Source organism: Rhinolophus sinicus, linkage group LG01, assembly GCF_036562045.2.
Source record: "Rhinolophus sinicus isolate RSC01 linkage group LG01, ASM3656204v1, whole genome shotgun sequence".
Classification (NCBI taxonomy): domain Eukaryota; kingdom Metazoa; phylum Chordata; class Mammalia; order Chiroptera; family Rhinolophidae; genus Rhinolophus; species Rhinolophus sinicus.
In genome coordinates, this window is record NC_133751.1 from 159437963 (window position 1) to 159461793 (window position 23831).

Consider the following 23831-nt stretch of genomic DNA (forward strand, 5'->3'; position numbering starts at 1 on the left):
TGGTAGAACAGAGAAGCAATGAATCCAAATCCCAAACATTAAAGAATAAAAAAATGAATATTATTAGTAACATTTTTAAGATTTCTGAGTAAATATTGGCTGAAAATGCACTCAAAAAATAAGTTAAAAGAATAAGAAGAAGAGGGAACACGGAAGCCATTGAGTTGTGTGAAATTACATTTACTTGAGATAATTTCTGATATATATTATTTCGTCCTGCAGAAAACAGTAATACAAGAGAGTGAAAATCAGAGTGTGACAATTTGATTCTAACATAAATTATCTGCTAAAACAGCTGTTGCAAACAATGAAATTTACAGCTAATATTGTAATTTTTACTACTGTTCTATTTATGTATTAAATAGATCTTAGAAACCAAGTAAGAGATTTTTAAGATAAGTATTTCTTAAGTTTATTTCTTCAAACTTAAGAAATATATATAACTATAGCTATATGTAACTTATTTCTTGAAACTTAAGAAATATATTAACTACATGTAGTTACATACATATAAAACATTTCTTGAAATTTAAGATGCTATTGAACATGACTTATACTAAATGTAAGACACTCACAGAAGTGCCGAAAAAATGTATGTAAGTGGACACTTTAGTTAATGTTGCTCAAGCAGTTTGCCGTAATCAGAAGTGTCTAGACGTTGATCGTAACCACTTTGAGCACCTCTTGTAATTGCAGAAGTTGAACGTGACTTGTATTCATCTTTTGTTATCGGTATATATTGAGTATTAGAATTTTAATAGTTTTTTCCCTTTCTTTCTTAAAATGTGTATATATGTTTTTGGTATCCTCTGTATATTCTGTTTAGAAAAATTATGCCAATTAAATTATGCTAAGCACTGATTATAAGATAAATGCCAATTTCAGAAATATTAAAATAAAAAAAGAGTACCTATTAGAATAAAATATGGTATATGGTATATCAATTCAAAATACTAGTACTATCAAAAATATCCACATAAGGCTCCCTCCAATGGATAACCTGGGGTTCATTCCAAGTAGGTATGTGCTGTGACGCTGGTTATTGCCAAGTGAGCTTGAGTACGAAATGTCATGTTAATTTTGAAAAGAAGGCCATGATCCCTTTTATGTCTTCTATGGAAAAGCATCAGGAATGCAACACAGTTGTTTCTGGATTGTTCATGATGTGTAAACTGAAAGCCTTTCCTGGAGTTCCTGAAGCAGAGCCCCAAATCAACATTCAGATAGTCTGTTATGCTTTTGTGTTTGTGTGTTCCTGTGAGTGAATATAACTGGATAAAGATGTAGTCTTGCTTTACTTTGAGGAAAATGAGTGAAATAGATAGCACTGACTCATTAAAAAAGTTTTAGAATCATAAAATAGCTATCGAATTGTGAAGTTATTTTTAGGGAAAGTCTTTGGGATATAAACTGGCTTCTAGGTTGCCAGACCTCAGGATAGTCCAGTATCACTTCACTTGGTAAGGTTAGTAAAAAAAAAAAAAGGACTGGAAGTATGGAGGAAGTTCCAGTTTTGTACCTGACAGTTACCTCATGATACAGGGTCTTAGTTACATTAGGAGTGCAAAAACAGGGTAGATGGTGTGAAATTACTTTAAAAAGGGCTCTTGCAAACATCACTGAGTAAAGAGAGGTTATGATAGAACCAGTGCTCTGCTTCACCTTCACAAAAGCAGTAGTGGATGTAGCGTTTTGAAAATCTTGGGACATTTCTTTGTATTACATATGCCGAAGAAAGGGTTTAACTGTCAAAGCAGACCCAGTGTTCTTTAATTAAAGGCTCACACAATTATCTCAGAAGACCATCTTTAGGAAATTGTTATTTACATATATCCTTCTTGGACAGCTTTAAATAAAGGCATCTAGAGCTATTGAGGATGGTTTTGTTGTTGTTTTTCATTTTGTTTTTAAAGCCACTTAGACGGTTGCTTCTTTATATAGCTCTCCAGGTAACTGTTCTAGAAATACACATTGAAGTACCAGAAGCTTACTAAATTTCTATTTGTATAATAGGGTTTACCTGGATTCCCTTTTGAATTTCTATATCTAGAATTCATGTTACTTAAGTTTTGTTTGTTTTGGACCTCAATGGCTCCACGACACTGGATTACATTAGTAAAAATTGAATAATGCAGCCTTTTTGTCCTTTTTATTTCCCTAGAGGTCATCAAAACAGATTTCATTCATTAATCATTTTTATTCATTCATAAACATTTATTAAGTGATGACATATACAAAGATAAAAAGGATATTGGCTCAAGGACTGCATTGTAGGTTTCTCCCATTAAATACACTGAAAATGCTCTACTGAAAGTGTCTGTAAAGTTCCAGGGAAGCTGGGGGCGGGGCCCTGCTCAGGGTTAAGACACAACCCAAGAGCTGAGCCTTCAGGGATGAGCAGGGTCAGCCAGGTGACCTGTGGGGCAGAATGGGGGGGTGTGTTGGAGTGGGGCACAGTAGGAAAGGCGGTTACAAAGAAATCCAAGGCACACACATGAGTGAAACAATGAGATGTTTAGAGAATTCCAAGGAAGGGTGGGGGTGGGAACGACTGGCATGGCAGGAGATGAGAGGCAGACAGGGCCTTTTGCATGTTTACAGATTTATACTTTGCCGAGTGAGCAATGCAGGGCCACTGAGGATTTTTCAGGAGAGCAACGCAGTCAAGGGGGCAAGGCTGGAGGAAGACACGCCAGGTAGGATGCTGTGGCAGTGTTCCAGGTAATAGATGATGAGGATCTGAACTTGGCAGTGGTAACTGAGAGAAAGGGATAAAGCGTTATTTAGGAGGCAGAATCAACAGGGTGTGGTAACTAATCAGCGAACGGCAGAGGAGAGGGGAAGAAGCTGGCGAACCGTTGGGTTTTGGGCCTGGAGAATGGGGGTGGATGGCATTAACAGAGGGAACAAAAGTAGAGAAAGACATTTGGAAGTGAGCTGGGAACTAAAAAATGAAACGGAAGGGAATGAATGATTGAAGATTTCTGGGAAAGAGGAGGTAACTTGTGGAGTAAGGTTCCCGAAGAAGTCAAATGGAGATGGGATCCAGGGCTGAGGGATCAGCCAGAATAAGAGGAAAATTACTTTTTCCTTTTCCTGAGTTGGAAAAAGAATAAGAGGGGAGAGGATGGCTGTGCAGCAGTGGTGGGGCTTGGAGGCCAGAAAGCTCAGGAAGTTCATAGTCTGTAATCTCTGTGCCTTACAACGTAAGTTCAGCTACTAAGCAAATGAGGAGTTTGGGGAAAGTGGGGAACTGGAACTGGCCAGAAATTCTGAGAAGGGTTGCTGGACTTGAAAGCAAGTTTCTTTCCTGAATGACACTCGAGTCATACCATAACAGTGTCAAGTGCATTAAAGCAAAACTGACACACACTTTCTTTTCAAAAGGGTGGTTGTGCTCAATTTGAGCTTTATCTAAATGTTTTATTTTGTATGCAGTTTTACAAAACCAGTGATGTTTATATCACATATTTTACCAATTCAGAAAAAGATAAAAAAAATCAACTGGCCAAATTAAACAACTTACGTAGAACAGCTCTTCGGCTGTACTGCTCTGTCTAGTACAACGGAAACAGGGTGCTATTCCTGCAGACAAGGCTCTAGGGCACTGGCACCTGCAGCCAATGCCGTTGACTGTGTATGGTTGGATTTTTAACTACCTGTCTTAAAATGATCAAATCAGAATGGAATGGGTATTCACTATATACTCATTAAAAGGTCAAAAGGTGTACCTTGGAGATTCTTTCTGCTTAGGAGGATGCTAAGAAAGAACTAGGCTGGCATCAGGGAGAAAGGGGGTCTGGAGTGGCTCTCAGGGGGTCCCAGACCTCGGGCCACAGCCCTAGATTGTAAGAAGAGTGACACTTGCCTCGAATGCCCTATGTGTAGTAGATACTAGCCCTGAGAGGTCTGCAGCTGCTCAGCATTCAGCGAATTAAAGTTACTGATGTCTTTACAAGAGACACAACCAACAGACATTAAGTGACATTTTCCATGTGTCTTTTTTTTTTTAACTCGAAATAGCCCCAGATTTGTATGTTTTCATGTTTATGTCTTAGTTTTCCTGTCTCTTCTTCCTCCCCAGGGCTGTCAGCTCTTTCTTCTTCTCCTTCTCCTTCTCCTTCTTTCACTTCTCTCTTCCATTCACTGATTCTTAAATGTGAATGAGGAAGTCTGATAACTTTGCTACCATGTTTCCCTGAAAATAAGACTGAGCCAGACCATCAGCTCGCATGCGTCTTTTGGAGCAAAAATTAATATAAGACCGGTCTTATATTAAAATAATACTGGGTCTTATATTAATTTTTGTTCCAAAAGACACATTAGAGCTGATTGTCCAGTTAGGGCTTATTTTCAGGGAAACACGGTAGCACTGGATGTAAATCAAGAAAATGTGTCATCTACCTTCCTGTTGAAGGCCTTTTTGTCTTTTAAACAAATACCTGGCTTGCCTGTGTTTCTTCTAGTTGCGGCTGACGGCAGTGGTCTTGTGATCAATGAGGTGTCAGTAGCACCTTTATCCTATGACATCCACTAGTCTTTAGTTACTGTTTCTTGCAAGCAGAAGCTGCCTGTTTCTGCTGTTTACCACATGACCTTAATGACATAACACTGGCCTTATAAGGTGGGAAACACCAATTCCTTTTTCAACAGCACTGTTTTTTCCTTAGAGTTATTTAAACAAATCACTTGATCAATTTACCAAAAAAAAAAGATTCTTCTGGGGAGGACGTTTTGGTAAGATAATCCAAAACAGCAACCAGCCCCAGCATGAATATGATCAGTGCGGCCAGGGCTGGTCCTGAGCAAAGCGACCTTGTAAGGTGACTACAGGTATTTTTTCCAGGCCACCTCCAAACTTTTGACACTCCTTGGCAAATGAAAGTGACAGAGTACACGACATGAATTATACCTACATGAACAAACAGCATAGTAACCAGTTTTAAAGCCCTCTTCTCTTCTGCCACTGGAAAAAAGACAACTTTATTGCTGTGGCATTTGTGATTGCGCTTCACCTGTGAAGGACGGCTTTCACCTTAATCACCTTACAAACAGAGAGGAAAGACTGGATTGATAACTGGACCCCAAGAGTCTGTCACAGAGAAGGCACTGGTCAGAGCCAGGCTGACAAGGACAGACAGGGAGGAAGATGGGTGGGGTACGGATGGGCCCACAAGGCATAGGCTAAGGGTTATGTGTCTCCTGGGCACTGACGTAGGTAAAAACTGAAGCGATTCCCAACTGGGCCTGCAGTTACACTGACCAACACCCTGGCTTCTGTAAGAAAACCACCACGTCTGCTTCTCATCCTGTTTCTGACATTCGTATCTCCAGTTTGAATGTCAGTAATAGAAACCGTGGAAAAGAAATGCCTGCCATGGGAAGAGGAAAGAAAATTCAGCCTATCTTCATTATCCCTTCCAAGCCATAACACTACCTTTAGAAATAAGCGTGCATGCGAACAGCCAAAGAGCCTGCTGCAAATGTAAACTAGGTTGCAGGTGATAAGAACATTAGGGGGAAGGAAATTTTGCTTGGGAAGGTGGGAATGACATTTCAGCTGCCGCTCTCATTTGGGAGGCTCTGATGAGTCACTTCTCCCGCATGGTGTTGGGGAATGAAGGGAAAGAACAGATGATCAAAATGAAAGCGAAAGGAATGTAGGTAGTCAGGCAGCTGGGCAGGAAAGGCTTTCCTCCCCTTGTTTTCCCATTTTTATCTGTAGGGCAACCAGAATGTACTCCTTTAAGTATCCAATTTTAGTCTCACTAAGATGGCTTAATGTTTGATTCAAGGGATTTGAAATTCAGAATTTTGGTCCTAATTTTGCCCCTTCAGTTAAAGCACTTTGATTTATATTATTAAGCCATGAGAAGAGAATATATAACATTAGCTATGATCATTAGCAACAAATACTTTAAATTGTGTAGGGATTCCTTGCAAAAAGAAAAACAAAAGGTGGGGAGGGGGGTACTTAAAATAGGAGTGTCTTTTGTATCAAGGCAATACCTTCTTGCCTTGTTATTTAGTTAAATCTAGTCAGAAGCACTAGTGGCCTTAATTCTTGAGGGAAAGTCCATAGCAGTCAGTGAGGCTTGGAGGTGTTGAGCCGCCAGCACTGACGTCATGCGGGCCATGCCTGCTCCTCTTGTCCGGATGGAATGGATGTGTAATGTGGTGCCCCCCGGCAGGAAAGGCAGCAGGAATGCATCAAACACTTGCTGAAACAAGGCTTTAAGCAATGGGGGAGAACTGCTCAGTGCCTGGAATAGGAGGAGCACACCCACTGGCGACAGCAGTCAGAATGGGGTCGGTTCTTTGTGCATGGAGGACTGGACTGGGCTGAAGGCGCCTAGCTGCCACAGGTGATGGTGCAGGGAGAGTTTACAGGGGCTCCGAGGCACACACTTAACCACACAGGTAGTTAACACAGTCAGAAGGATCCTTTTGAAAAGGATGACAGATGGCAGAAAATCAGTGACCTAATGTTTCAAGAGGGAGAAAACTGTTCAAAACGGAGGGAGATACCATAAAAGCCTGCTAAACATGCATTGGTCACACCACAAATAAATGATAGCCCCTTAAATAGGAGAAATAAGTACAGGAAAAAGCTGATAGAATATGATCAAACTATAACAATACTAGTCTTACTTTACTAGTAGGGCAACTACTGGAGCAACATAATAATTTAGTTCTGCTCCCACATGAATAACATTATAAAAGTGTTTTTTTTAATTGATTAGTGTATGAAACGATACTTGAAGTAAATAGACATGTACCGAAAGAATAATTAATATTAATTCCATTCATGCAATCCATTCACCATAATTCTATATCAGGCCTTATTAACAAAATTTAAATTTCCTTATGGCTTTCTTGATGATCTACCAAGCCCCTCCCCCTGCCAACTACCCTCCCTGTGAGGGAGAAATATGTCTACAGTTACAGCTGAGTTAATGTGGTACAGACAAGTGAACTTGCCTCTTAGAAGCACGCTCAAACACACTAATGCTAGAACAGTTTGTGGTGTCAGTGTTCTGTTCTAAACTTCAAGAGTGGCCCCTTACACAGAGCCATTAATTTGAAACTCAGGAATCAGGCAGTGGAAACATTAAAGTTCTCAAGGCATTCCTTTTATTTATTGATTTTGATCACATTACAAGGTACAGATTATATAATAAATAATATAACAGTAAATATAACCAGTAATTTAAAAACACTTTCCATTTCAAAATATGGGTGTTTAAAGTATTAGAAAACTTGTAATTTTAATGTTTAGGCTTTTCTAAAGTTTCAGAAGCAGATTCTTTTCCTTTTCTTCCCATTGGAGCTCTAATGAGAGAACTTGACCTCTAAACTGAATCATGTTTAAAGATTTAAAATGTCAAATGCCATAACATAAACACTTCTACTTTGAAAGTCTAGTTTCATTCCTTGGATGAATAAGTTTGCATTCAAAAATGAGTAATAAAATATCGACACAGTGAATCAATACTTCAAAATATCAATCACTTAAAGTTATATAATGAAGTTATAATAGGCAAATAAAAGAATCTACTTGGTTGTGCAATGAAAACCACCCTACAACCCACAGTTGAGTGATATACTCTCTACATTATACATAACTAAACTGAACACTGAGAGACAAAAAAGCCTCAGGTCAATCCACATTATCTTATGATCCACAATTTCTTGAAGCCAAGTCTGTACTAATATTAACATTTCCACACAATCAGGTTTCAATTTCTTCTTGGCTTGGTTTTAAATTTGTCACATAAAGACGTTTACTGTTAACATATGTTACAAATGAAAGCATTCCTCTAATATATCTGAAAAAAGGTTTGACTATAATGCACAAGAAATTATTAAGCTATGTAGCTAAAACCCTTTTTAAAGTTGTAGTAAAAGAGAACCAGATTTTAGGTATTGTTTTTCTTCTGTTTCATTGATTGCTGCTCTTTAATATTTCCTTCCGTTACTTGGTTTAATTGGGTCTTCTTTTTCTAGATTCTTAAGGTAGAGGCTTAGCTCATTGATTTAAGCTTTTTCTTTCCTAAAATAAGCATTTAATGGTGAAGATTTCACTATATGCAGTGCTTTAGCCACATTCCACAAATTTTGATGTTGTATTTTTTAATTCAGTTCAAAGTATTTTCTTATGTCCCTTATGCTTTCTTTAATCCATGAATTATTTAGCAGTAAAATGTTTCATTTCTAAGTATGTGGGAAATTTTTCAGATATCTGTTATTGAAGTTGTGGTAAGGGAATATGCTTTGTATGATTTCAATCTTTTTACATTTATTCACACTTGTTTAGTGGGCCGGAATATTATCTGTGTTGGTGAATCTTCCATGTTCACTTGAATAGTATGCATATTCTGCTATTGCTGGATAGAATACTATATACCATTCAATTAGGTCAAATTGGTTGATACTGTTGTTCACGTCTTCTATATCTTACTAATTTTCTATTTGTTCTATCATTGAGAGAGAAGTGTGGAAATCTCCATCCATAATTGAGGGTCGTCTATTTTACTTTTCAATTCAGTTATTACTTTATGTACTTTGAACCTGTTATTAGGTGCACATAAATTTTAAATTGTGTCCTCTTGATGAATTTTATCCTTTTAACTCCCAATAATATTTCTTGTCTGAAAACTACTATGTTTAATATAAATATAGCCACTCTAATTTTCTTTGAATTATTTTCTGTATGGTATATCTTATTCTTTTTGCCTCTCTGTGTATTTATAGTTGAAGTCGGTTTCTTGTGGATAGCATATAGTTGGATCTTGCCTTTTTATCCAATCTGACAATCTATGCCTTTAATTGAGTTTTTGAGACAGTTCCATGTAACTATCAATATGACAGGGTTTAAATCTGCCAGCATGTTTTTGTTTCCGATATATTCCATTTGTTCTTTGTTTCTTTCTCTCTTTATTGCATATTTTTGAATAAATTGCATATATTTTATGAATGCATTTTTGTCTCCACTATTAGCTTATAAGTAATTTATTTTTTAGAGTTTGCTCTAAGGTCTACAATATATATCTTTAACTTATGAGGCTACCTTCACACAATATTATACCACTTCAGGTACAGTGAAGAATCTTATAACACTATACTTCACTCTCTCAACACTGTTGTCATATATTTTACTTGTATAAACTACATAATATATTGCTATTTTTGCTTTAAACAGTCAATTATCTTTTAATGGCACTAAAGTGAAGTAAGAACATTCTTTACACATACCCATATATTCACCATTTCTGAAATTCTTTATTCTGTTATACAGATCTAAGTTTGTATCTGATATTATTTTCCTTCTGTCTGAAGAACTTCCTTTAATAATCTAATAGTATAGGTCTCCTTGTGATAAATTCATTCATCTTTTCTTTGTTTAAAGCAACAAATATTTTTGTTTTGTCTTCATTTTTTAAAGATATTTTTGCTGGGTATAGAATTCTAGGTTGATACTTATTTGTTGTTGAGTACTTTGAAGATGTCATTCCATTGTTTTGCATCATTTCTGATGAGAATTTTTGCTGTAGTTCTTTATTTATCTGTATGTAGTATGTATTTTCCCCCTGCAACTTCTTTGTAAAAAATTTTGTAAGATATGTAAGAGCACCAGTGACAAAGGAAAATAATTTGTTTCTTCTGTTGACATATTTTTCCTACACTGAAATAATCTTTAATTAAAGATGTTAAAAAAGAAAACAGTAGTATAAAATTAATTTCTCTTCTTTAAAAAATGCACATTATATTCTGGTGTGTGGGTGTATACATTTAAGAGCTTATAAAGTCATAAAACTATAAACACATTAAGAAGCTGAAATGTGAAAATAAAACGCAAGAGAAATTGGACACCTGCTTAATTTCTAAATGCTAGAGATGTCCTCTATACATTTTGTTATATATGTGAGGGATGAACAACTTCACTTCTTAGGCTGTGGCAAAGAAATACCACTTTAGGAAGAAAATTGTTCTTTCCTGTAGCCTGATTTTCTTTCTGTCTCTCTGGCTGCTCTCTCAACTTTCCCTTTAACACTGTTTTTTTTTTTTTTTTTTTAAGCAATTTGACTATGATGTGCCATGGTGGTGTTTTCTCCATATTTTTTTCTATCTAGTGTTCACTGCACTTCTTGGATCTGTGGGTTTTCAGCAAATTTACAAAATTTTTGGTCATTATATAGTCATGTGCGCATAATGATGTTTCGATCAACTGCATATATGAACTGCATATACGCTGGTGGTCTCTTAAGATTATAATAGATTATAAGCAAAACTTTGTTTGCTATATTGAAAGAAAAGACTGGACCCGACTACAATGTTGAACTTACTGCTAGCTCTGGTGAGTTAAACAGACGAGGAGGGTCAGCACTAGTCCACAAGCCTTCTGCCTGCCTGTGTGCATGCACATACATACACACACTCGTGCTCACAAACTCACTTCCCTTCCCTCCATTTCTCTTTTTCTCTTTCCTCCAAGTCCTGTTCCTTTTCTCTTCCTCTCCCTTTTATTATTTCTCATCTCAAGCTTTCTCTCTGGGTCTCTTTTGATCTCTGCTCTCCCCTTCTCTCCCTTCCTCTTTTCCTCCTCCCGACATCTACCCTCTCTCCAAAAGTGCCTCCCTCCACAGCCCTCCCCTGGCCTCCCCAATGTGTGCACACACACTTCATATTTTTACTCTACCTTTTCTATGTTTAGATAAGTTTAGATACACAAATATTTACCATTGTGTTACAACTGCCTACAGTATTCAGTACAGTAATATGCTGTACAGGTTTGTAGCTTAGGAGCAATAGGCTGTACCATACAGCCTAGGTGTGTAGTACGCTATGCCATCCAGGTTGGCGTAATTGCACTCTATGATGTTTGCACAACAATGAAATTGCCTAATGATGCCTTTCTTAGAATGCATCCCCCTTGTTAAGTGACGCATGACTGTATGTTCAAATAACTGCTTGGGTCCCTTGGCCCTCCATCACTGCTCCTTCTGGCTCCAATTATACTTAAGTTAGATTGTTTGATATTGTCCCACTGGTCATTAATGCTGCATTTTTGTTGTTGTTGTTGTTGTTTTAATTCTTTAAGCAAAAATTTATTTTGGATATTTTCTATTGCTATGTCTTCTGGTTTACTAATCTTTTCTTCTGTGGTACAATATGCTTTTAAGACCATCCAGTGTATTTTTCATTTCAGACATATTTTTCATCTCTAGAGATTTCATTTGGATCACTTTAAATAGCTTAATTTCTTTCCTCAATGTAGCCTTTCATCTACTGCTAATTTAGTCATGCTACTAAAATGCTACCCCTTTGAGGACTTTTAAACAATGCCTCAGGTATTATGATGTCTTTCCACTCCTACTGGTAGGCAAAACTGTTCTCAGCCCTGGGTGAATTTCAGTAATTGTTCAGCCTATTGCTTTCTGGTGATTTTCCAAAGGTTTTATTTCATGAATGTGTAGATAAGTACTCAAAGACTCAAGAAGACTCCTATACAGAGCCTCAGAGCTCTTTCTGTGTACAGCTTTGTCCTCCCAGAAACTCTGTCCCACAAATTTTAGCTACTTTATCTTGCCAAACTCCAATCTCTGTGTCTTCAACTTTGCCAGAGCACTGGGCTTTCTTGGGATTCCCCGTCCATGTGCTGTGGCCTCCCTTCAGGCAGTAAGCAAGAGCAAGCTAAAGACTCATCTGGTTTGTGTTCCTTCTTTCATGTATCACAGTATCATACTACCTGTTGTTCAATGTCTGACTGTTGTTTTATATACTTTTTCTGGTTTTCTCATTATTCAAGATGGGAAGGTATATCTATTCCATCATAGCTGAAAATTTCCTTGTTTCTAAAATTGATCTTTCATGTGAGCGTGAACTTTAGACTTCTCTGGGCTTCAGTTTCTACATGTGTGAAATAATATTAACATAATCAGCCAATTCTCAATGACCCTTATAGAGGCTGAACTGCTTTAGGCTTCCTTTGTCATTGTGCTCTACTAGTCCATCTCTCCCAGCAAAGTGTTACATTAACATTGCTGTATTTAGTAGGTTGTGTACTACCATGTGTCCCTGAAAATAAGACCTAAACAGAAAATAAGCCCTGGAACGATTTTTCAGAATGATATCCCCTGAACATAAGCCCTAATGCGTCTTTTGGAGCAAACCTTAATATAAGACCCACTCTTATTTTCAGGGAAACATGGTAGGCTTTTGTAAGTGGTGATTTCATTTGTCATTTAATGTTATAGTGGGCATTTCTTATTTTTTAAGCCACAAACAATAAATGTCTTATTTTTGGATAACAGTCCTCAATCTGTGTGACTGTATGGAACAGACCTTATTCCCAGCTCCAGGGGAGGGAATGTGACCTAGATCTAAGCCAATCAGCACATTCTGTTCTCCTGAAACCAGAGCTACTGGTTCAGAGATGGGCATATGAATGCCCACCAGGTCCAGACATTTTGTTCAAACAGGGTCTCTTTGCAGCTGACTCAAATCTAAGAATATATAGCGCCGGCACCTCTGCCAGCCATCTTGTCACCAGAGGGAGCCTGAAAATAAAGACAGAGCTCGGAGACAGAGTTTTTGGTGGCATTTTTAAGGGCCCCTGAGTCAAAGGATACTTTCCAGTAACACCAGACTTTTCCTACTATGGAACCCAATGATTTCCCTTTTTGCCTTAGGGAGCATGGGTTGGGCTTTCTGACACTTGAAATGGATCTGTTCCAACAAATGGTAAATATCAGTCATCATGGGCTCCAAATTTAAAATGACACACTGAAGCAATATCATACAATTTTGGAGTAATGAGCTATAATAACAACCATCAAAGCAAAATAGCATGTCTCCTAGAGACGGACTTTCTCTTTATGAACAAGGGCACAGTCCAAGCTTGCGAGGCAGAACCATAGCAGTGATTAGGGTGCGGCACACGGAAGAGCTGGAATTCCGAACAAAGGAAGTTCTACAAAAGACAAAGAGTGAGCCTGACATTTTAGGCTTGAGTTGGGCACATCCATTTACACAGACAGCCAAAACATCATCTCTACTACAACAGACTGGAGGATATCACAAGAATCCTTTGGCTCCCGTGACCTAAGAATTGATGTATTCTTTTCTTTTTAATTTTTATGTCTGGATAGCACTTTTTAAAAAACACACCCAAGTTCTATTTTTGCTCCTCAAAGAATATAAAAATATAGAAAATAAGCAGTTGATGATGTTCTTCAGAAGTGTAACACTGCTGGGCTATTTCCCTTTTTCTTTTCTAGCTTTCCTATTTTGCAACTACCATGTTTCCCCGAAAATAAGACCTAACCAGAAAATAAGCCCTAGCATGATTTTTCAGGATGACATCCGCTGAACATAAGTCCTAATGCATCTTTTGGAGCATAAATTAATATAAGACCCAGTCTTATTTTTGGGGAAACATGGTAGAAGAATCTTAAGATAATTTAAGAAGAGTAAATCTGGAAAAAAAACAAACTGGTGTTTTTCATGTTTATCAGGAAAATAATTTGTAGTGATTTTCCAGATGCCAGCATTACTTTGGCAAAATATTTAAGAAAGAAAAATCAGTATTTGCATGTATGAGGTCAGACAATTAAGTTCGCAAACTCATCCTAGAAAAAGTGTTACACACTTCATTGCTGAATATCACTATGGTCACCTTTGAAGTACTCCCCTGGGGAAGCTATGCACCAACACCAGCGCCTAGTCCACCCTTCAAAGCAATTTTGGAACTCTTTCTGGAATGGCCATCAGAGCCATCATTGTATTATCCTTGATGTCCTGAATGTCATAAAAATGTCTTCCTTTATCTTTGGGTAAAGAAAGAAATCATTGGGGGCCAGATCAGGTGAGTAGGGAGGGTGTTCCAATAGTTATTTGTTTACTGGCTAAAAACTCCCTCACAGACAGTGCCATGTGAGCTGTTGCATTGTTGTGATGCAAGAGTCGTGAACTGTTGGCGAAAAGTTCAGGTCGTCTAACTTTTTCACGTAGCGTTTTCAGCACTTCCAAATAGTAAACTTGGTTAACTGACAAATTCATAATGAATAATCCCTCTGATGTCAAAAAAGGTTAACAACATTGTTGCAACAAGTTCATGAACTTAATTGTCATACTTCGTATTCTCTTCACTTAAAAAAATCTTTCTTAGACCTATATTCCACTTCCTTTTGTGTATATGCATGTTTCTCTTCACTCTCTGCCCTTGGGCTCTTTGATGAAGGCAGTGATATTTTTGTGTCATGTACTATTATATACGAATAATGAATCTGACTAACGATGATAAGTGTATTGAGATAATAGGGAACTTTACAATATAGATAATAACTGAGATAAGATGTTATGACATTTATGTATTTTTCAGGCACATGCTTTGACTATCTTATTAAAGCCACAGTAGGCCTCACTCCTAAGGAAGACTCTTTGTCCTCTGAGGAATGCTGACCTAGTGAGTCCCAAAGATGATGACGTATGACAGTATAATTTGTCAATTAAACAAGTTTTTGAAAAATAGAGATATAAAATACTATATATCTATCTCTCCTATTAATTTACAAAATAAGCAGGATAGAAGAAGACTCAATCCTCAGTTAAATCTAGAAGGGGAGAATGTAGTTATGATACAAGTGAATGATAAAAGTTGCCATTAAAGTATCAACATGTCCCAAATGTGGGAAAAAACAATCCTTGAAGATTATATTGTGTAGCCACAAACTAAAATATTAAGAGAACAGAATTTTGGAAGAGGTAACTTATTTAAATTGTGTGTTCTTCCTATGTTTACAACCTTGACTTGTTATTGTGTTGGGAGTCACATGCCAGGTTGGTTCTCTACTTTGGGATAAATTTCGGAGATACCAGATTTTCTAAATCATTCTCAGTAGGCTGGATATACATGCTGGAAAGAATGAATGCCACATTCGATGTAGTTTTCTGCCAGAGGGTCTCAAAGTAGGATATTGGTTGGGAATAAGAATTAGGATAGGTTCTGGTGAGAGAGAGCCAGGCTTCTTAAGGTGTTTATAAGTGACAACCCTACATATTAATTTCAAAGGCTGGCCTCAGGTTTATTTGTTTTCAATTGTTTGGTTTTTAATTACATAAAAGAAATAGTGCACTTAATATATTCCACTAACAGCCTCCTAGTGAGAAAGGCAAACTTGTAAATCTTTCCTCTAAATTTACATTTACTCTCTTCTATATTTTTAATTCCATAAAATAGGGCACCTAATAAGTCCCACTAACAGAAAGAAAAACTCCTAAAACTCTCTCCAAATTTTAACCACCAAAAGCAAAAATAGACATGTGGACTGCATGTAATGATAAATCTGCACAGCAAAGGAAACAATAGAGTTAAAAGGCAACCTATTGCTGGACCGCAAGTTAGTTTTATTTTTCATTTTTTGAAGAAGTTCCATACTGTTTCCCATAATTGCAGTACCAATTTACATTTGCACCAACATGCACCAGGGTACCCTTTTCTCCACATCTTCATCAACACTGGCTATCTTTTGTCTTTTTGATAACAGCCATTCCAGCGGTGTGAGGTGGAATCTCATTGTGGTTTTGATTTTATTTCCCTCATGTTGAGCATCTTTTCATATGCCTGTTGGCCATTTGCATAATCTTATTTTGAGAAATGCCTATCAAGTCCTTTACCCATTTTAAAATTGGGTTATTTGCTTTTTTGCTATTGAGTTGTATGTGTTCCTTATATATTTTGGACTGGACATTAACTCCTTATCAGATACATGGTTTGCAAGTATTTTCTCCTATTCCATAGGTTGTCTTTTTACTCTGTTTCCTTTGCTGTGCAGAAGCTCTTTAATTTGATGCAATCCCACCTGCTGTCTATTTTTGCTTTTGTTGCCTGTGCTTTTGGTGTCATATCCAAAAACCCCTGATCAGACCAATGGCAAGAAGCTTTCTTCTTAGATTTTCTTCTAGTAGTTTTTTGGTTTCAGGGCTTATATGTAAGATTTTAATCCATTTTTCAGTTGATTTTTGTATATGTTGTGAGATGATACGGGACCAATTTCATTCTTTTGCATGTGGATATCCAGTTTCCCCAACATTTACTGAGGAGACTATCCTATCCTTGGCACCCTTGTTGCAGATCGGTTGACAGTACAAGTATGGATTTATTTTGGGGCTTTCTATTCTGTTGCATTGGTCTGTGTGTTTTTATGCCAGTACGATACTATTTTGATTGCTATAGCTTTGAAATATATTTCGATATCAGGAAGTGTGATGCTTCCAGCTTTGTTCCTCTTACTTTTGTTTTGGCTATTTGGGGTCTTTTGTGGTTCCACATGAATTTTAGGATTACTTTTTCTATTTCTGTAAAGAATGTCTTTGGGGTTTTGATAAGAATTGCATTAAATCTGTAGATCACTTTGGATGGAATAAACATTTTAGCAATATTAATTCTTCCATTCCATGATATCATGGGTTTACCTTGAGTGAAGTATAGCATTTAAAATTCTGTAGCCCCATAAAATGGCTATGAAAAAGTATAAGCAACCATGTGCTAACCAACAAGAATCTTGTGAAATGTTTCTTTTTGGATTAATGGCAGGCAGTCACTTTTCCAGTGATTTCAGTGATATAGATTTGCACTTGACATGTCACAACCAGTTCCCCAGACAGAATTATAAACCATAAGAAGGACAGACAGGGCTGAACAGAGAGGGCCACAATGCTGAGAGGCAGGATGGAGGCCTGGATGGAAGTTTATGAGTCTTTGCGGTCCTCCTCAACACCAGCAGGGGCAGAAGTAAAAAGCAGAGTCGTGTGTGTTCATTAGTTTTGGCTTCCACAGCCTCTGATAACCACCGGATAGCAACAGGAACACAATGCCTACAGGACTTTATAGATAATCTCGTCCAATCTCCTACTTTCTATCAACCCTCTACAAATCTGACTGCCCTAGGCAGGAATAATCCCCACTATGCACTGATATTTATTTTATCTTCTCTTGCAAGTGACCCACATTAAGAATTAGGAATTGAGTGTGTGTATATACACATACATATACATATATATGTATAATATTAAGATATATATTACAATTCAATTTAATCTATTTGGAGAAAAACATTGTTCCTTTACAAGCTTTATTTTGGACACTCTATGTTCATATCCCATATGTGAGACAATACTGAGTGACATCCCCGCTGAAGCTTATGATGAGACATTCCAGGCTGCCTTTTTATTTTGTCATATTGTATTTAACTTATTTTATATTACTATTAATTCAAAACAATACTCACATTTCTAAGCACTGAAAATGTGAACACAGATATTCCTGACAAATATATCATGATATTTGAGGTTTTATTTGATTTTAAAAACTCACATGAATTTGATTTTTAAAAAACCTATTTGTAACAATATAGGTCTTGAGATGAGAAGCATCTAATGTTGTATTGAAATTTCCCGCTGCCATGAGAAACGGTTTCAAAATAACAACTACCACCACCATGACAACAAAAGTTCCCCATGTCACACTGTGCACATTTATTAGTCATTCAGCAGATGCTTCTTGAGCATCTATAAGGCATTACACTAAATGTGGGGACGGGAAATACGCAGAGACAGACAAAACTGGGGGAGGTGGTAGGCACAGTCCTTGAATATGATGTTTCACTGTTAATATAACTGGTTTAAAAAAATAGTCTTTCATCTATAGTTTATTTTGATTCCTTTTAAAAATTAATATATTGAAAATTTGTCCTTATATGGGCCTTAACAAAGTTTTAGTAATGGAAAACAGAATAATTATATTAACAAATCAAATGCTTCTCAGTATTATTTAATCAGAATTTGAGCTGTAAGAGAACTTAGAGATCATGTAGTTGAACTCCACATTTCATACTACCGTATTTAGCCGTGTAAAATGTGCACTTTTTTGCCCAGATTTGAGGGGAAAAATAAGGATATGCATTATACATGGGTAGTACTAATTCCATAGCTATATAAATGCTTTTAGTACTTTGTTTTTTAAAGTTTTATTTATTCAAGTGTGTTTTTCCAGGACCCATCAGCTCCAAGTCAAGGAGTTGTTCCAATCTAGTTGTGGAGGGCGCAGCTCACTGTGGCCCATGTGGGGATTGAACCGGCAAACTTGTTGTTAAGAGCACCGTGCTCTAACCAACTGAGCTAACCGGCCGCCCCCTATAAATGTTTTTAATTCTTTTATTTATGCTTATGAATTAAAAGTGTAATTCTAGAAATCAATAACAATATCCATATGCAAAATAATACCCTGGAATACGATAATTGGTTTTGTTGAATTTACTATAAACTTGCACTGACAAAAACTTCTTGGCCTTCTATGATGAGTAAATATCGTAAATTTGTTACTGGTACATAAAATTTCTTATACCATAATATGTTAAAAAATAAATGCTAAAATTCCTTTGTAATACAAAAAACAAGTACCTAAATGTAAACAAATAAAAATTTGAATTAAAAAATTAAAATGAAAGATTTTTTCCCCCTGAAAGTTTGGCCCAAAACTTGGGTGCACATTATACACAGGAGCGCATTATACACGTCAAAATACGGTATATCTGTTTTTATTTGCTGGTTCATTCTGTATTTATTCTCAAATACGAATCGAGTGAAGAACGTATGGCTTGGATTTGCCTATGTCCTTCGAAAGAAAGAAAAGACCACTTTCAGCAGAAGTGCTGACCATTCCTGCCCTTCAGTTTGTTAAACAGCAGAATATCTAGTCTATTGGCCGGGACTGATAGAGTCACTATCATCGCTTTATCCCCGTAGGTCTTGAATCAGTAATTTTACTAATTATTACTAGGTTCATTTTATAGTGTTATTTTAATTGCAGTATCAATTCACATTTAAGGATTCACTGCTTGCATATTATTTTGGCAACATTAAGTCTCTTAATGTAATATGTTACATCTTTCATTTATATGCAGAATAGAAGTATCTGAAACTCTAAAATTAACCAGTCACTTCAAAACTACCTTAAAAAAAGAACTAAATTCATATTTTAAAGTACTTACTCACTGTAATTCTTAATGTTTTCTTTTTAATTATTTAATTTGCCTAAGTAGCCAGGTTTCTGTTGTTATTGTATGGAATCCTGATTTTATTTTATAAAGCTATCTGAATTAAACATACCAAATGAAACATTGAATAATTTGGAGGGAGTAAAAGAAATATAGAGGATTTCCCTGTATTGCGGTGCATGAAAATGCAGTTGCTCTTATATAACATCTAACCCTGCTTGGGAGGTAAGAAAGAAGCAAGAGATTTCTTTAGCCCCCACAATCATGCCAGGGCTCTCAACTGCGTCACGACCTCTGTAACTGAGCAAGAAAAACAGTCTTGGTATAGATTCAGAAAAAATACCCATTTAGGGGTAATTTGTAATAACAAAAATAGTAGCTACCATGTACCTACACCTACCAGGAACTCAATTTTTCTGATGTAAAAACAGGTTTATAGAGAGAAGCAGCAATCTGCCCAAGGTCATACAAATAAATAATATGCAAGCTCCTGAGGGCAAGGGCTGGGACTTGGTTATCATTCTAGCTAGAGCCTCAGATGTGCGTGGGATGCTGGTGGGCTACCTGTGTCTCACTTTTAATGTCAGAGATCTTTGTTTGGTTTAAAGTCTGCTCAAGGAATTAGCTTGCTCTCTCTTTCTCGTTTTGGGGGGGGTGGGTAGTTCTTAAACTGAAAGGTTGATCCAGGAGACAGTTAAAATTATTTTCGCTCTAAGTTATGCTGACAACTTATAGGGAAATCATGTTTAAAAAAATGTGGTACATTTATTTTTAAAATGATGATCCTCCTAAGAGAGGCAATGATCTTCCTTGTGATTCTTTATCAAATCCTTATAAGTAACAATAAAAAGAAAGAAAGAAAAAAGACCATGTTACATAACACAGCAAAATGGGAAGCCTTCCTGTTTTGTTTCCCCACCCCCTTCGAAAACCCTTAAAAAATATACATCTGTCTGGAGTTAGGCCGAGTTGATATTTTTGGGATTTCACCTTGGTGAATGCTTTCACCAAAGGTATAAGACATAAGACACTCTTGGCTTTAGCCTCTGAAATAAGATTTGGCAGCTGTTCAACACCACAGAGCAACGTTACATAACAAGGCAGTTCAAGAAGCAAAAAAGAAAACCACATTGAAATGAGGTTTTGGTGAGTGGACTTGTGGTTAGGCAAAATATACTTTTACCAACATAGGAAATTGTCAATGGCACGGCCATGTGAATGCTTATCATTATGTAAATGCTCAGTGTTTCTCCCACAATAAATCACTGAACTTATACTTACATGTCACAGTGACATTCTAAGGGAACATTTGTGTGGGAGACAACTGCTCCTGCCACAGAGTCCGAATTCTTTTGGGGATGTTCTCGGAAGTCAAGTATGACCCCCCCTTCTCTTTTGTATAATGCCACGCCATAGAAACATTTTTTAAATAACAAAGAGTAATTTCGATGAAAAGAGTCAAATTCTGAGGCTTCTGACCTTATTAGCAACTCTAAAAAATATGTAATGCAACTCACTGTCTGACACAAACTCTTTCTCGAGCATGCTTTTTTTAAAAACACTATGCCCAAGCTGGTTTTAATTTTTTAGCTCCAGAGAAGGAATCAGACTTCTACTTTTTAATGTGCCTGTTTTTTTTTAAGGCAAATATCTTTGGGTATCAAGCTAACAGTCACAGTTGGTCCCATAGTCAGCACTTTCTGGCTGTACAAAATTTGCTCTTTATAAAGTCATGTGCTAAATTAAAATTGAGAAACTACTGAAAGATACAAAGAAACAAAAAAACAGAATATGCTGGTTTATGCAACTCCTCGAACAAACCTACGTTTTGCTTTTAATCAATATTAGCAGAAAGCATGCACGATGAACTTGACTTAGCACTAAAATGGTATCCTGCACAGGTCAATTTGTTTCTGCTGAACACACCAGAGGGTACATCTTTGGAGTTATATTTTAAAATCTCATCCATTTCTAAACAGTGTGCATACTTTCTTGCTTAGGAGACTAAACTGCTATTTTTTGTGGCTAAATATGCATATAAACTTTATGTTTGCAAAAAGATTTATTTGGGATCATTTTTCCCGATAAAAATCCTGTAAGATCAAGTTTTATAACATGCAAGAAGAAACTGAGGCCTAGTAACCTGTATGTTATTTAGGTTCATAAATGGGAGATGTGGTTGGAACTGGATGCACATACTAAATGGTCTGTTTAATTTTAAATCAAAGATACTGGCTGAAAGGTAAGGCCTTAATGATATGATTAAAGAGGGAGAAGAAAATGCTATTTGGTTTACCTTGAAATATTAGCAATCTTTATACACCCTCTGGAATTTATCCTTCATCCCAAAATGATCTGAAGGTCATAAAAATCCATTCCTCACTATGGAAAAAGCAGAGCATATAGGGGGCTTTGTATTTAGCATTTGAGTAAAATAAATGGGGTTAAAAATCAGGATGAATTGCAAATTTGGAATGAAATTTCCTGCTACAGAGCCTGGTGCATTCTATCTGCTGAATAAATGTTGAAAAATTAATAAACAAATGGAAGATCAGGGTTTCCAGCCTTTAACATCTTTTGAAACCAGATGCCCCCTAACATCAAAACTAATGACATTTTATCTAAGCTAACAATATTCATGTCTCAAGAACTTCATCATAGAGTTGTCTAACTACTGGGAAGTTACTATAGAAATACCAGTACATACATCCACCCATCAAGTGTAACTGGGTCTCCTCTGCATGGTTTCACATTGTATGTTCTCTGAAATCAGGTTGCAAAGAGCTGAACTCCGAGGCCTTATATCATGCTATAAATACAGGCAAGAGCTACACACAGCTTGAAATCAACACATACATCACCTTGATAAAAGATGATCATAGTTGGTAAAACACGTTAATACAATAATGAAAAACTACACACACACAGGTGAAAGCAAATAGTCAAAAACTGAAGGGAAGCTGCTAGTGTCAGCAGCAGCAACATTCCCCTGGTCGTCAGTCTCCTCTCATCATGGTCAATTCATTAACAGAGGAGGAAAGACAGAAACTATGGGAAATGCAGACCATCTGCTCAATCCAGATGCATCAGCACATGACTCCTATAGCCAAAGCTTTTGACCAGAAATGAACAGAGATGAGATCTAATCCTCTCACGAAATATCCAACAAAGGTAGTTAGACATATTTGCATCACAAATAAAATTAACTGCCAAAATCATTATTAAATGAGATCTTTTAAATATCAGTCAAGACCTTTATCACTGAGATACACTGATTAAACAGAATACTAAATCAGCATTAGCTAAAATGGGGTTGGATTCTATTAGCTTTATCCTGCTATTCCTTAAATAAAACTATGCTTCAAACATCTTCATTCCTTAAATAGCAAGAACATTTTAGTCCAGTAATCCTACTTTTAAAAAGACATCAGCAGATATTCCTTTAATATTGTATATTTCAAATAATGTACATTTCCCTTCTTGTAAGAAAAGATTAAAAATGAATATTCTTACCTTGAAATTGTGAACCTTTTCATATTTTGGAATTTGTTCGTTTTCTTTCAGAGTTGCTCTTCTAACAAGTGATGTCAACTGCGAATAAGCAAAGAGTTTCAGAGGTTGCCAGATTGTCACAGACGACTTTTGAGAACCCAGTTTCATTCCCAAGGCTGCTATCAATAAATTTTGCTGCCGGCCCTCTTGTTTTGATTTGTGAACTGCAGCTTTATTAGTTTTCCTACCCGACCAGGACTCTTTGGATGGCATTTTGGAATTCACAGGAAGGAAAGAAAACCTATATTGATCTATGTCTGTCGATGAACTCTGTATTCAGCTAACAAATGAGCATTCTGCCAGCCAGCACAGAACCTAACCTACAGAGAGCTGCAGAGAAACATCACAGAGAAGTGGAGGAGGATGATGAAGCACTTCTTAAAAAGAGGTCGACTAACCAGAAGATTTCTTCTTTCTTCTTCTTTCTTTTTAAAGGGCTCTATGTTTAAGCTTCTGAAAACTTAGGAGTCTGAACAGAAATAAAGAATGAGTGCTAACATACAAAACATTCAGCATCTCTCTCCCTTTTTAAAAGCCATCCAATTTTGACAAATGATACATTTCTAAAAGCTTTCTTCTCTATTCAATATATTAACGTCCATTCTGAATGAAAGATGCCTACATACTGCCTGCAGTCAGTTCCTAGCAAGACACCCTGTGCAGCCCTAACAGTGCGTGGGGGAGGGGAGGGATTTGACAAGGAAGGCTGGATTAGACTGGTCACCGTAAGAAAGGAGATAGCCAATGAAAATCAAGCAACTGTATTTAAGTACTGTATTCCTCAACTCACTGTGTTTCTCCCTCCTCTCTTGTAAGATTTTCTTGCTGGTTCAAGGGGGAAAAAAAAACAAAAAAAAAACGGTGGGAAGACAATGAGCAATGAATGAGTCATGCATCATTACAAAATGGAATATATTGTTACCTATTAAAAGCAAAGGAAAATTAACATGCAGCACCAGGTTTTTAAAAAGAAGGCACCGCTGCCAGGTAAATTATGAAAGGCTGATCTACACCCTCCTTTGTGCATGGACTGAGTTAACTAAAACTAAATTTTATTAAAGATGAGCAAAAGCTGGTAAGTATTTTGATGAGAAAGAAAAGTTTAACTAGATATCATCCTATTTTCCTGTAAAACAAGGAACGTTGCTAACATCTGGAAGTGGTCAGTTTTGTCTCCCTACTGGGTTGTGGTCTATACTTAAATAGATCCATTCATTATTT

At 36.8% G+C, this 23831-nt stretch overlaps 1 protein-coding gene across 2 annotated transcripts in view; it reads right to left on the reverse strand.

Annotated features, from left to right (window-relative positions):
* CHN1 (chimerin 1) overlaps positions 1-23831 on the reverse strand; it is a 173776-nt gene that overhangs the window by 21801 nt on the left and 128144 nt on the right. For both annotated transcript variants that reach the window (XM_019727475.2, XM_019727476.2), the window contains one exon: positions 22572-22649. In XM_019727475.2, the coding sequence (XP_019583034.1) occupies positions 22572-22649 (78 nt within the window). The remainder of the gene's footprint in view (positions 1-22571; positions 22650-23831) is intronic.